The sequence below is a fragment of the Doryrhamphus excisus genome, linkage group LG2 (assembly GCF_037039965.1).
Source record: "Doryrhamphus excisus strain RoL-2023G ecotype Guam linkage group LG2, RoL_Dexc_Guam_v1.1, whole genome shotgun sequence".
NCBI classification, from domain to species: domain Eukaryota; kingdom Metazoa; phylum Chordata; class Actinopteri; order Syngnathiformes; family Syngnathidae; genus Doryrhamphus; species Doryrhamphus excisus.
In genome coordinates this window covers 10,533,447-10,546,937 of record NC_136358.1, presented here as the reverse complement: position 1 = coordinate 10,546,937, position 13,491 = coordinate 10,533,447, and the positions used below count along the sequence as shown (strand labels likewise).

Sequence of the window (13,491 nt, the reverse complement as noted above, 5' to 3'; positions counted from 1 at the left end):
AAACGGCATAGAGAATGGACAGATGGACCATTCTTGTGGTACAGTTGGTGAGTAAAGTGTACATGTCTAGTTATTTCCCCACATTGCCAGACAACAAATCAGATATGGTAAAACCAGAGAACAATAGAGAATGTGTTGTGATTTTTGGTCAAAAACTAATTTTATTTTTTTATTTCTTGTCACTTTGTGTTGTATAATTTAGTATAATTTAATGTGGGATTGCCAACTCATTTTGTCATCTATTATAATGGCTAAAATGTATTTTCATTCAGCCTTTCAATTACCACACTGTCTGTATTTGTACTTTTACCAAATAGCCTTATTTTAGTTTTACTTTGGTTCAGAGATAGTGTCTTTATCAAACCATCTTAGTAGACATCCCTGTACTGTACTATACTGCCTGTAAATGCAGCAAAGTCATTTCCTGCAAAGGGCCCGTTTGAAGAGTGTGGCTGTGTATGAAAGGTGAGCACATGCAGGTAACTTCCACCACAACATTATACACAGGCAATTGTCATGACTGACGTGGAGGTGTGTCTCACACATCAGAGCCCCGCCCCCTAGTGTTGACAATGTAAGTTGATATTTGCAATACTCTGGGGGGGTGTAGTTTTGATTTAAGTTCGACATCATTTTTTGATAATCAATTTTTCGATCATATCACCTTAATCCACCCCCTCCAAAAAAATCCACAGTGGCGTTCCCGCTCACTGACTTGAACTGCGTCCAGTGTTGTGTACGCGCTAGCCCCCCCAACCAGCCCGTGCTGCCATGGCGAGGAAACCCTGTTGACAAGGCACTGCTTTTTCATGACGGTGAGTTCCCCTTTGAGTGTATTATAATTTTGTGATAAAAATTTCAAGGAAAAAACACACAGCCTCCTTCCGCTCTTCCGTCAGGGAGGGAAGAGAACTTGAGCGGGGAGGAAAATGTAGCCGAGGCAGCGCAGGCAGGGACAGTGAGGAAAATACATGAGTAGGAGAGGGAGAAGAAGAAGGAGGAGGAGGTGGAGAAGGAGGGGGCGAGCAAATTAAAAGTTGCCAAATGGAGATATTGGGTTTCAAGTGGAGTGAGAAGGGAGTAAAAGGGTTCGCCTCTTCGACTTTGTGTTATGCTAATCGGGAGAAATATTTATAGATCGGCGCCGGTTTTTTTGCCGAAATGCAAGCAGCACTTCCAAAAGGGAGGCGTCGGCGGCTTGCTCGCAGAAGAACAGGCCGTCGATGCCGTCAAAATGTCGAGTGGGAGCGAGTTAAACCCATCGCAACTCAGACCGGGATCTACTGAGCCCCCCTGGTCCCTTTCGTCTCGACCGTTCATGGGGAAGAACTCTTAACGTTTTACGCCGCGAATGGAAGCCTTCCCCTCAGAGGAGCCGAACACGTCAGCTTCGACTGGCGTGTTTTTTTGCGATTAATGGCGGTTTGTTGGCACATAAAGCTCACCTTAGCCGAGTTTCAATCAATTAGGCGGCCATACGTGCTATGCGGACCAGCGAGACTAACATGGCGAACATGGAGGCACTCAGCGGAACTGGGGACAATTGGAGCTTTGTACTGTCCTAATTTACCGATCCTTGTGACGCGGAAGATGTTTTTTTGTCGACGTTTGCCCCAAATGGCGACATACGCACTTTTGAAGTCTGACTGTCGATCACTTAAAATCTCAATTTTCTCCCTCGACCCTCGGTCTTTTAGCTACACTGTAACACCAACGTATTGTGTTTTGCTAATCCGGAATTCCAATGTGCGTGTTTATTTCTGTACTTACATTTAGCTAATGTAATGATTAGTTTTCGGTACGTGTGTGACTGTTAATGGGAAGATGCATTGAGAATACAACCCTGGTTTAACTGAGATGTTAGCATCTTAAAGGCGCGTTTAGGTCCGAAAGTCATCATTGATAATATAATGTTCTTCTGCCCGAGTCATTCGAAAATGGAGGCTGAAAATAGCGCCGCTCTTAAAACGACAGCCGGCTACACGTCCGCCATTTTGTAGCTTTGCTGTTTGTACAGTGAATATGTGGCCCAAACGCCGTTTGCCATAAATGTTGTCAGTGCAAAAATAAATATCACATACCACTACTGAAGATGTGTTTTGTGATCATATTGCTTTACATACACAAGATGCCCACTATAGCTGCACATTTGCTGGCTGACATAATAAAGCCAACCCCTTGGTGCATTACCTTTATACAAATGCAAATTTCTACCCAGGGAGAGGACTAATGTACAGCAGAAGGGCTACTCTCCTAGGGCTATGCAGTTTTGTTTCACTATCACTTTCCAACACTCCCACACACACTGTCTGCATTGAACTTTTTTGTCATCTCGCCACTGCATTTTGTCGCCCCTCAGCACACCCATAACTGGAAACGCAGAGTGCTTACATGACTGGATCCATGCAACCTGACACAAAACTGTGAGTGGCACACACTGAAGTTACAAATATGACACAAGCTTGGGCCTGCACAATAACACATCAAGACAAATCTCATGTTGCTAGTGGCAAAAATAAACATTTCTCAATGTCACACACTACATCCCTGCAAAGTAAACCAAATGCTCGTATCACACAATTCATATGAATGAAAGTAGAGCACAGTTTGCTTTGCATGGCTCTCACCTGTCTTGTTTTCAGGTGTCATGGATGACGAGGATGACCGTCATCTTCTGGATATTTTAGGGTAAAAAACAACGAAACAATGCCTCTCATAATAACAATAAGAAAGACAAACTTGTTTTGTACCGCTTTTCAGAGATGTGGATGCATTGAATGACTATCTCCATGGCAGCAACAGCAAGTCTGTGAGTGATTCCTAAAAGATTGTATAGACTGCTACACCGAGGATGCTGCTTAATCCTTTCCAGCATCATTTTGAGTGGCTTTTTACAGGGTGTTCTCTCCCCAGATTGAAGAGGAGGATGCAGTGAATCCAACTTACAGCTCAGATGCATCTTTCTTCACCGGTGACACTGTGAGTGTTCAAGTTAGAATCTTAAATTGACAGGAAGTGGTGGTTTGTGCAAGCAAACTGGAAATCCACATACGTATATTGATAAGATATTGGTACTAGATTACGGCTACTCAATCCTGCAGCTGCCCCTCATTATTTGCGCTTTAAGTCCATGCTTTCCATGCAAGCCCACAGGAAATACTATTTAATATGCACGTCACATGCTTTCCTCTCATTACTGCTAAATGCCTGATTTAGGTGAGTGCCAACGCTGGACTCAAAGATGGCTCCTCAACAATGGCAGACTTTGGCACAGATTTGTCTGGGGATGGCCTCCAGCTTTCTAGCAGCCTTTCATTTATCGAGGACCAACTGGGACCCGGGAGCTCCCCAGGAGGCGGAGTGGAACTTGGGGGAGAAGACCAACCGTTCGACATCCTGCAGAAATCCCTCCTGGAGGCCAACATCACGGAACAGACGCTGGTGCAGGAGGCCCTGCTTGACTCCCAACCGGCCCCCACCCTTGTGCAGGCCCCTGTGTCCTTCCCATCCCAGCAGGTCTCTGGAGGTTGTGGAGGAGATGTGGTCACTACAGCGACTGCATCGCAGCCGACTGGGCAGCTCCTGCAAGGTGTGTCCCAGCTGTCTAACGGCTCCACCCAGCACATCCAAGTGTTGGGCTCCTTCACGGCCGGAGGCGGACTCATGACTTTGAGTGGTATGGAAAGAACTCCACAGATTGTCCTGAGGCCGACGGGGGCTGTAGCTCCGGCAGTGGCGGCTCCAAGAGGACAGGTGTTTGCCCCCGCCCAAGGGCACTTAGGCCAACTGGGCTTGCCTTTTAAGAATATCCCCCTCCAAAACGTCATCATCCAGAGGGGTCCAGAAGGGACCCAGACTCTCGTGAGAACAATCCAGCCTAAACCCCATCAAGCTGGAGCTCAGACAGTCTACAGCCTCCAACCCCCAGCCTCCAGCTTGGCGAATGTTGCTCACACTGTTAGTGCAGGAGCACAGCACACCGCCAATGGCTCCATCGTGGTGCAGCCATCATTGGACCTGCAGCATGCACATTTACAACCGGGACCGTTCTTGTTGCCCACCTCTTTGGCAATCACTCAGCCTGGCACCGTCCACAACGGCCCCACAGACCCCAGCTCTAGCACATTGATTACCACGCAGAACACTGTACAGATCGTTGCTGCACAAGCGGGCGGGCCACTCATTTTGAATCAGGGCGGTCAGGTCGGAGCAGGTGTAACACAAACATGGACCAGCACCACGCCTCCGGCAACGGCGTGCACCCCTGGGCGGCTAGCACTGATCAGCCCCACGAGTCAAGGGCAGGTTTCGGCCAGTCCGGTACAGCGCCTTCTAGTGACACAAAGTCAGAACTGCACATCATTGTCCCCTTTACCCAACACATTGGCACAGGAACAGGTAACACTCCACCTTGACTGGCTCTTTGTCACTCTCTTAGCTGACTCATCATGTTCTCATTTGGACAGAATTTTTCATCGCCTGCCCTCAAACATGTGCAGCTTAGCAGCATTCATGGTAACTATTATATGGAATTTAATTAGCATTTGCAGTCATTTGGTCTCATCCTCCTCTTTGTGTTCTCTCCGTTAGCACTGCAACCACCTGATTTATGCATCAATACTCAGGTATGTTTTATGGCAATACTGCTCCTTTTCCATTTCACGCCACATGAACCCTCCTAACAGGTCGGTGCGCAGAAGAGGCCTGCTCCAGTGCCGCTTACAAAGGGAGCAATGTAAGTCAAGCGTTCTAAATGTTGCGTTCTCAATCACAGTTTCTATTTCACTACAAATAGTCTCTTTAGGATTTTACAGCAGCTCAGAGAAGATCACAACAGAGTCTACACCCCCGACCGACAACACTTTACGTCATTTAGCGATGCGCTGCAAAGGCTCCTACCCTACCACGTGTTCCAGGGAGCTCTGCCCACACAGGAGGAATTCTTACATGGTACCTTGATGTTTGATTTTTGCTGCACGCCATGCAACACAAATATGGCCACTTGAGTACAGAGTAACAGTTTTCTCTTTATTCACAGTGGATGATGAATTTGAGTCGGTTGCAACACAGGTGCTCATGAGGACGCAGGCCATGATCAATAAATACAGGCGGCTACTCTTCGCAGAGTCGGAGGTATTAACACACACACACACACACTGAGTCCCACCGTGCTTGGAGAGTTAGGTCACTTTTGGCTACAGCCGGCCTAGTGAGTGACTCCACATCACCATAATGTAGTATGGCGGAAGCCATTTTGTTGACACTTCTCGGACTGGATGACTCATGTTGACATAAGTGGTTGTCGACATCACCAGAACTAGCCGTTGCTTGCACATTTACTGTACTTGTGACTTTGGCCAGAGACATCAGCAATGAAGGATGTTAACAGATGTTTCCTTCATTTCTGTATATTTGTATTCAGGTTGGTGTTTTCATATGCTATATTTCATGTAAGCTGCCAGTCATTTCCTTTTATGTCTTGATTGCAGTTACAAGACTTTTGTACTTGTGGCTAACAAGCTGAAAGGGCTTCTGTGCTATAGAATAAACATAGTGATATTTGTGTTGTTCATGTCCTTCTATGTAGTCATTATTTAGTTTTCCAGTTTGTGGATTGATCAGTGGATGTCCAACATTCACATCTCCTGTCTTCCATCTCAGCAACACTGCAGTCCTTCGTCAGAGATGGTAATGATTGACAGGACCTTCAATCAAGAGGAGCGTGGCAACCTGACGCAAGACAAGCGAATGGTCATGGTGGATCCAGGTACAAACTTATGCATGCACTTTTAGCACACAATTCTCTTAGAGATGAATAAAATATTTGGCATCGTCTGCTTTGCTCTTCTAGACACTTTCTTGGAGGACTTTTGCTGTGCACTGAAATCCAAACATTTCCAAGAACCCGAACCCTCGCCACCATCCATCTGCAGCAGGAATCATCCCCACGGGGGCTGCATGGAGATTCCATTCAGGACAGACTCTCAGCCTGGGTTTGGGGACCCTGGAGGAGGTGTCCAGCTAACACCTGATAGACTCCAACGTCTCCCTTTAGAGAATAAGAACGTTTTGGAACTGAAGAAATCCCAGCAGGGCTTTGAGCCCACCTGCCACTCACAAGGTAACCAGTCAACTTTTACAGGAGCATCAGGGGGGCAGACACACGACCAGGCAGCCCGGCTGCTCACCTCACCCCCACACCTGGACACAGACTCTGCTCTGGAAGCGGCGGTTAATAGCATCTTGGAATGTTAACATCATCATGTCAACCATGTCATGTTGTCATGCATATGAGTGTGTGAAGTCTGCTTGATGGACACTCCCAAGTTGCAGGTGAGCGACACACCGTGGGAATGTGTGCAATTTTTCATGGCTGTGAGCTCTGTGTTCCTGTTCATGCGCCAACACAGCCACTGTGCCTCTTCTTCCTTTCTTTGACATGAACACTTGGCAACAACGTGGAACCTCCAAATGGTCTGCATGCTCAGTACAATTCATACCAGATGCCATGCCCATAAACACCACTAGATGGCAGCACCACACTGCAATTTCTCAGCGGTTCCACTTCTACTATACCACGCTAACTAGCAATAGCCAAAACACAACTAGATGGCAGTATTGCCCTGCATTTTCCCAGTGGTTCTACTTCTATTATACCATGCTAAGAGCTATATATGTGCGTTTGTCATTTTACAGACCAATCCACACTGTTCTCAACAAGTGACCGCTTAGGTTGGTGTGGATATTGACGTGCACTTGACCTTTTTTGTTGACATGTTGTCACCATTATCACCATGGCAGCTAGTGCCTTGTTGCACAGCATGAAAATATACACAGTCACTTCCTGTTGAGTGCAGCGTAAGCTTGAGCATGGCAGTATGAATGAGATGTATTTCAGCTTCCTAGCCACCAAGCATGGTGGTTGGGATATGAAAAGAAAGGTGTTAAAAGTACAAGGACGTCAAAGTGCAGAAATGTAGGAAAGCATGTAATTGGTCTGTGCTGAAAATGTGCTTCTACTGTACAGACTGTACAGTTCCACTTTGGAGGTTCCACTGCTGGTTGCATTCCTACGTGGGTCCTTTTCAGCTGACACGTTGCACTAAATAGTTTGTCGTCTTGGAAGGAACATGGAAGCATAATCTAACCTGTCACATCACACCCCACCACTTGACTGCAATATTCTTTCTCACGCTTAAGTCACACTTTGGCTTTTTTTGTACCTTAAAGGTATGCAAGCCCCTACACACCCCTCCTAGATCATTTCATTGTGTTTGTGTTAGGGGAGCTTAATCCTCAGATTGAGGAAGATAAATGACTTTGTTGTTTTTTTTTAATCAGCAGTTTTATTAGTGGATGTTTTTGTTGGAAAAAGCGTGAATTGATTGTAACTGTCTGCCTTCTGCATGTCCGTCGATATTGTTGATCTATGCAGTCTGGTCTTGGAACTGCCCACTAACCTTCTCAGCAGCACAACCAAAACAAAGCATGACGTCAATACAACTACCACAACATATCAAACCACGAAGAAGTGAATGTTGCTCACTTCTTTTCTTGGCTTTGTTGGTGGTCAATGCCTTTTTTTTAAACTGGTGTGCTCAGTCAAGGCCTTGACAAAACCATGTGGTTCCTTTCAATTTATCAGCAAGGAAAGTCATCCTAAAAGCCCTGCTTTGTTAGTTTGGCTGTCATTCCTTCCTGCTTTACTGCTTTTGTCTGTTCTGGATAGTTTGTTTTCTGGAAATCACTCCAAGAATCCCAAATATTTCTCATTTTTGTATGTTGTCATTTCCTCATTTGTAGCTCAAACAGCAACAATAAATTCATTTTGCAAAGAGGCAGGCTTGTGTATGTGCCCTCACACTGATCAAGGACCACAGCCTGCCTGCCATCGTATGATGCAGGCCCGACGTCCATAGAAGTCCCACCAGGATACTTTGAATTTGGGTCGTCAGGTGTGACCTCATCACCTTGCTACCTTTGAATCCTTAGAAGCAGCAGGGACACCCAGTGGCGTACTGTGGTCCTACATGTTCTATAATCAAAGCAGTACAAGTCACTAAATGAATAACGGAAGGTCATGCCCTATTGAACGAAATACTACAAACTAGACTATTTCAGAAGAGCAAGATGTCATCTTAGTGGTACTTCCTCCAGCAATCACGCTCTACAAAGAAAGATGACAGGTGTGACTTCTTCCTAACTATGCAAACAGATGTTGCCATACTTACTGAGACGAGGGTACGACCAGATGTAGCTCAGCACACAGTACCCTGCCAACAGCATGCCCACGCCACCGATGCTGCCTTTTCTCACGCCAATGTACCTCCTGTAGTACCAGCCCCAGCCTGGAGGGGCACAATAGTCATCTTTGCAAAGGTATAGATTGCACAGGTGTAGCTAATGTGACTTCATTCACCTGTCTGCATCATTTCCACCACATCCCTCGGGTGGCGAGGGGTCCTGACGGCCAGCCACCCAGGAAGCTCCCTCAGCGTCACTTGACCCAAGCCACGCCCTGCATTTTGAAATTAGAAGTGCTTTTAGATGGGAGCTGAACTAGATGGTGCTAGATGTTTGATGGTGCTCTCTGCAAGGGGAAAGAGCTCCAGGAAGGTACTTTGACAAGACATGTTTTATACAGTACTGTATATTGCAGGCCTGGGGTATGTTTAGGACAAGAACTAGAAAGAAAAAGAACCTGAGCAACTGTCCGTCATCCTTTGGGTCTTTAATGCATCTTCAGCTCTTGATGGCTCTTGATGGTGGCCCAGAAAGGCAGAGGGGAGTTGGGCTCTGTGACGAAGGCCCGATATGAGGCTGTCGACTGTGTGTGGAGGGGGCGTGGCCTGGTGGTCTGGGAGAGAAGTGGCCTTGCGAGAGCTTAGTGTGGACCCGGAAGATGCTTGGTTAGATGCTCCTAGCGCCTTTGGTGGTAACGTGCCGCCATGAGCATGACACCTTTGTAAACCTGGACGGTGTGTTTGGGTCTGAATGCTCCCAACATGCTGCAGTGTAATCCTGGACGGACTGTCCCCACTTCCTGCCTCCTGCAGCATCTCTTTCCTCCACAGGTCCACTCTTTCTACTGCTGCAGGAGACATACTTTGGATTTGAGATTGTTTCTTTTTAGTGGATGGAATATCTGGTTTGTATGCAGACTTGCTGGGTGTGGATTTCTGAGGATCGCTTTGTAGAAATGAAAACTGGTTTGGTTTTGCTGCTGGGATGGAAGCACGGCTGCTCTTCTTCGGTCTAGAAGAGGAAGAAGGAGATGGCGACAAGGAGACTAGGGATATTTGCTTTTCTTCAGACAACTTTTGCTTCTTAAGAGATGACGATGAGGGTGGTGGTGACTTTGCAGTTTTCTTGGGCACCTCTTTCTTTTTGAGTGTTGATGACTTTTTGGGAGGCAAGTCTGCATCCAGCCTGTTGGTTGTTTGTGACGCCGCAGGGTCATCAGGGGTTAATGGCGGCTTGGCTGCTGCCTTGCAGTGGGGAAGGTGGCTCTTTAACCTTTTGTAGGAATTCCCACAGAATGGACACACCTCTGATTGGGAAAAACAAGCAGAAAACTCAAATGGGTCCACAAAGCACATGTTAACAGTTCAATAGATGCTGCCTCTTGGTACGTTTATAATTAGCTTAATTCCCACGTGCCAGTGTTATGACGACATCACATCACGTAAAACGTAAATGTAAAAGTACTGGGTCACGTGACGAAAACCTTTCCAACTTACCGCGGTTCATTTCGAACGCAACAAAAAACAGGAAAACAGACGAAATAAGTCAGATATTTCTAATTTTTTAGAGTCTTTCAAAATATCCATAAGCATCTTATATGTCACTAATTGCGACAGTGACGTTAGAAAACGTCCACACGAGCGTGCTCGGTCATGTACTGTCCTACCGAATGGAAGGACCCCTTTGAGGTTTAGGTGGCCAGCGAGAAGCCTGAACGAAAATTGTTCTGGGCGAGTTGGTAAAGTGTTTACGTTCGTGTTTGGGTGTTGGTATTAAATATATGTACTGTAAATGTAATTGTACGCGTAGGTTTATGATCCTCGTTTAGAACTTCAAAGACATTCAAAAGATATACTTCAAAATATATGAACAGATGGGCCACCTATCCGCTGGATTTTGGTAGTAGTTTTATTTATATATATATATATATTATTACAAACTTCAATTACAAAACAGTATAAGCAGAATTACAGGAACATAAAAGTGCAATTCTACAGAACAATATCAACATAAATAAGAAAAAGTAAATAACAAAGAAAGGAATGTGCGAGGGATATTGCTTGAAAATAAGAACAAAATAAAAACAATAGAAAACATGTCACTTAAGCAGAATATTTTCAGTTCAGTTCATCACTCTGGATTTGTGAATATGGAATTTTCCTAATAAAAAAAAACATTTCACAGCATTCTGCAAATCTTTTTGAAGGTTGCATTGTAGAAACGAGACCATTTCCATTTTGAAGTCAATGAGTGTATTAAAAGACATAAAAAGTAAATATACATTTTTCACTTTCACGTAGAACGCTTTTCCCAAGACTGCTGTTTAGCCCTCTTACAATATCTTCATATTCTTTAGCTTTCTTTTTAGCAAGTTCTTTACTAAAGCCAATAGAAAAAACTCTACATTCATGTTTCAACAATTCCCACTTCTGAGTGAAGGTAACCCCCTCCATTTCCTTGTGGTTGGTAATTATGTCTTGAATGGACTGACAGTATGACTTATTGTTTAATAAAGTACAGTTTAGTTTCCAGTATCCAGTATTACATCTAACCTGGTTGGATTGTGACAGTAGTAAGTAAATCCCAGCATGATCAGTCAGAGGTGCTGTTGCCAGGCCACATGAGTGCAGGACATCATGCAAGGTCAATCCTTGACTTCCTTGTCATATCCTTTTGGAACCATGTCAATAAAGTACCTGGATCTGGATGAAGAATCCTAAAAAGTTATTACAGAAGGTGTAGATTATTGGATTCATGGTATTATCATTTCTCTGTGGAAATTGGTCAAGTTTGGAGTTTGGTGCTTCCTCCAATAATAATTGAGGCTGTAATAAATTGTTTGTTAACATGCAATATTTTTTGGGCTATTTTGTCAAAGAGCTTCACATTTGCAACTGAGATGTTGTAACCATAGACATTACAAAGAAGAAAATATGTGGTAGCAGGTTGTGTTATATGAATTTATTGCCAAGACTGATGTACCTATTCCAAGCCCTGCCAGTAGAGGCCCCCAGAGCCAGCTCACAGTTTGAACAAGCTTATAGGATGTAGGTGTGTATGGAATGGGAAAAGGTGGAGCTACCTAAATGTAGGAGGAATGGCCTCCCCAAGCACTAAGGAGTATTTCTATGCAGCCCACTTCGGATGTTGGCTCTATTGTTTCTGGAATGTTAGCTTTATAGCTCGGCGGAAGGAAATAGAAATATATTGTAAAACTTTCCAGTGCAATCAACATTGGCGGGAGGGCCTCTTACCTGCAGCCAAATTAGAATCGGGGGGGCTTGGTAACAGCAATCTTACAGCAATTGAGGGATCGCATTGAAACAGTGGGCGTGGACAGGTACACTTACTGAAAATAAAGAATTTCCTAAAAAGTAAGATGACAGACCAGTGAACTGTTTGCTACAATGTAGCTACACTGTAGGGATTATTCCACCAAGGAAGTGAAACTGCACAGTAAAGGAGTGCTAAAGAGACGATGCTGAGTGCATACAAAAGTAACCGTAAATCTCCTAAAGTCATCACCACATTATACAGGAGTCTTTTGGAAAATAAAGGTCAATCAACACTGGACTTGGAGGCAAATGGGAAAATGAAGTGGGTGTGGAAGACCATTGGTATGATGTATCGTATTTGTGAGGTCAGTTGACAGCTAATGCAGAAAACACTTAGGGATGCCTGAGCTATGGAAGGTGGAAATAGTCGGGCTGTCAATCTATGAAAAATATTTGATCACGATTAATCCCATTTGTCCATTGCTAACTCAGAATTAATCGCAGATAGACAAATTTTTACCTATAATAAGTAGGGGAAATCTCTTTGTAGTAAACGATTTAATGTGCAACTACAAGGATAATTACATCTAATTTTATGTAAAAGGATATCAATTATTGGAACTATGAGCCATTATTTAAAACAATACAGTCAGCAAGCATATTTTTATATTACTATTTTTCTTTATTATTAGCATATTAGCTCTTAAACTCGCCCACAAACGTTCATCAAATCCAAAATGTGAGCAAGTGGGACCTCTCACACTAACATGTTTTTGTTTATTTGTGTCAGCTCAAAATAAGATTTGTTTATGTATGATATTGGTTTTAAATTCTAATTGTTTGTGAGTAAAAAAGCCTATTTAAGAACATTCAGAAAGGATTATTATTAAATATTTGCCTCAATGCACCTTTCCTTTATGAAATGAACAAATGAAAACACCTCAAACATTGGGCAAGAGTCATAAAACATTTCATCCAAATTGCAAACCTAATGTCATTTCATTTCTCTTTTAAAGCTGCAAGTTGTCCTACTTTTTGATGGTCATTGAATTCAGCATCCACGTTCTCCGATGCCCATAGGGCTGTACGGGTTGTATTTCCCCCTTTTTCTTTCACCTCATACTTGCTCCCAAATGCTGATACTATGCGGGAATGCATAAAGGTAAGATTTGATGACTTTGAGTGCTAATGTGCATCATTGTGGTAGTTCCATGTTAAATGGCTAATGCTAGCACATCACATTGACAGCCTATCAATAGCAGCTGGAACTCCAATTTAGCGGGCAGTTCAATGCCAAAATCATCAGAAAGATGTAAAAATGTGAAAAGCACTGGTTGGGCCACTCTTATGCCAAGGTAGCACTGTATATGACAGGGGTCGGCAACCCAAAATGCTGAAAGAGCCAAATATGTCTGGAGCCACAAAAAAATTAAAAACCTTATATAAGCCTTATAATGAAGGCAATACATGCTCTATGTATCTATTGCCTCCTATCAAAATGACTAAGTTGGCTACAAATACATAACAAGCCTTCATGATTAAATGTTTATTTTCCCTGCATCGCATCCTGTAGGGAATGACGCACCACCCTACTCACCACTACTCTCTTGTACGATGTCGCCTCCAGTTTAACTTCATTACAATATTAATGAATATTTTCATTGCTTTGATTAATTTAAAGAAACACATTTTTGATGTTTTTATTTTGAGGATTTAAAAAAACAAAATGGAACGCAACCAACGTAGCTATCCTCGTGTTAACTTGTCAGGTCGGTAGATAGGTAGGTAGGTAAATAATGTATCTACCTAACCAACGTAGCTATCCTGGTGTTAACTTGTCAGGTATGTAGGTAGATAGATGAATAAAGTATCTACCGAACCAACGTGCTCGTGTTAATTTGTCAGTGTTATTCAGCTCCAAACCGTAGTAAGGGCGACCTGACTTCAGCAGAGACGGAAAATGTTACTTGTT

At 43.9% G+C, this 13,491-nt stretch overlaps 3 protein-coding genes across 6 annotated transcripts in view; 1 reads left to right on the top strand and 2 right to left on the bottom strand.

The window, feature by feature from the left end:
- Positions 1-13,491, bottom strand: part of iqcb1 (IQ motif containing B1) — a 110,431-nt gene that overhangs the window by 79,512 nt on the left and 17,428 nt on the right. The gene's annotated exons all lie outside the window — the stretch shown is intronic.
- bicral (BICRA like chromatin remodeling complex associated protein) lies at positions 594-7,838 on the top strand. 3 transcript variants are annotated; one of them, XM_058068269.2, is made up of 13 exons: positions 594-815; positions 2,360-2,423; positions 2,643-2,688; positions 2,761-2,809; positions 2,914-2,979; positions 3,217-4,398; positions 4,467-4,515; positions 4,591-4,625; positions 4,686-4,735; positions 4,805-4,950; positions 5,039-5,133; positions 5,662-5,767; positions 5,852-7,838. In XM_058068269.2, the coding sequence occupies exons 3-13, from the start codon at positions 2,648-2,650 to the stop codon at positions 6,253-6,255; spliced, it is 2,223 nt and encodes a 740-aa protein (XP_057924252.2). In that variant the 5' UTR covers positions 594-815; positions 2,360-2,423; positions 2,643-2,647; the 3' UTR covers positions 6,256-7,838. The 3 variants fall into 3 exon arrangements, with proteins under 3 accessions (XP_057924252.2, XP_057924254.2, XP_057924253.2); XM_058068271.2 differs by lacking the exon at positions 2,360-2,423; XM_058068270.2 differs by lacking the exon at positions 594-815 and having other exon boundaries at positions 824-2,423.
- LOC131126089 (uncharacterized) lies at positions 5,014-9,994 on the bottom strand. 2 transcript variants are annotated; one of them, XM_078797435.1, is made up of 5 exons: positions 9,741-9,994; positions 8,702-9,550; positions 8,420-8,518; positions 8,232-8,348; positions 5,014-5,730 (listed from the first exon to the last, which is right to left on the bottom strand). In XM_078797435.1, the coding sequence occupies exons 1-5, from the start codon at positions 9,748-9,750 to the stop codon at positions 5,708-5,710; spliced, it is 1,098 nt and encodes a 365-aa protein (XP_078653561.1). In that variant the 5' UTR covers positions 9,751-9,994; the 3' UTR covers positions 5,014-5,707. The 2 variants fall into 2 exon arrangements, with proteins under 2 accessions (XP_078653561.1, XP_057924260.2); XM_058068277.2 differs by having other exon boundaries at positions 5,014-8,167; positions 9,741-9,993.

Excerpts from the sequence above, each read along its gene's own strand:
- bicral (XM_058068271.2), top strand. The coding sequence starts at position 2,648 with ATGGATGACGAGGATGACCGTCATCTTCTGGATATTTTAGG. Across the intron at positions 4,626-4,685 it reads ATTTATGCATCAATACTCAG|GTCGGTGCGCAGAAGAGGCC; the intron begins GTATGTTTTATG and ends CCCTCCTAACAG. Across the intron at positions 4,951-5,038 it reads ACAGGAGGAATTCTTACATG|TGGATGATGAATTTGAGTCG; the intron begins GTACCTTGATGT and ends CTTTATTCACAG.
- LOC131126089 (XM_058068277.2), bottom strand. Across the intron at positions 8,349-8,419 it reads GGTGGAAATGATGCAGACAG|GCTGGGGCTGGTACTACAGG; the intron begins GTGAATGAAGTC and ends GTGCCCCTCCAG. Across the intron at positions 8,168-8,231 it reads CTGGTCGTACCCTCGTCTCA|AGCGTGATTGCTGGAGGAAG; the intron begins GTAAGTATGGCA and ends CTTTCTTTGTAG.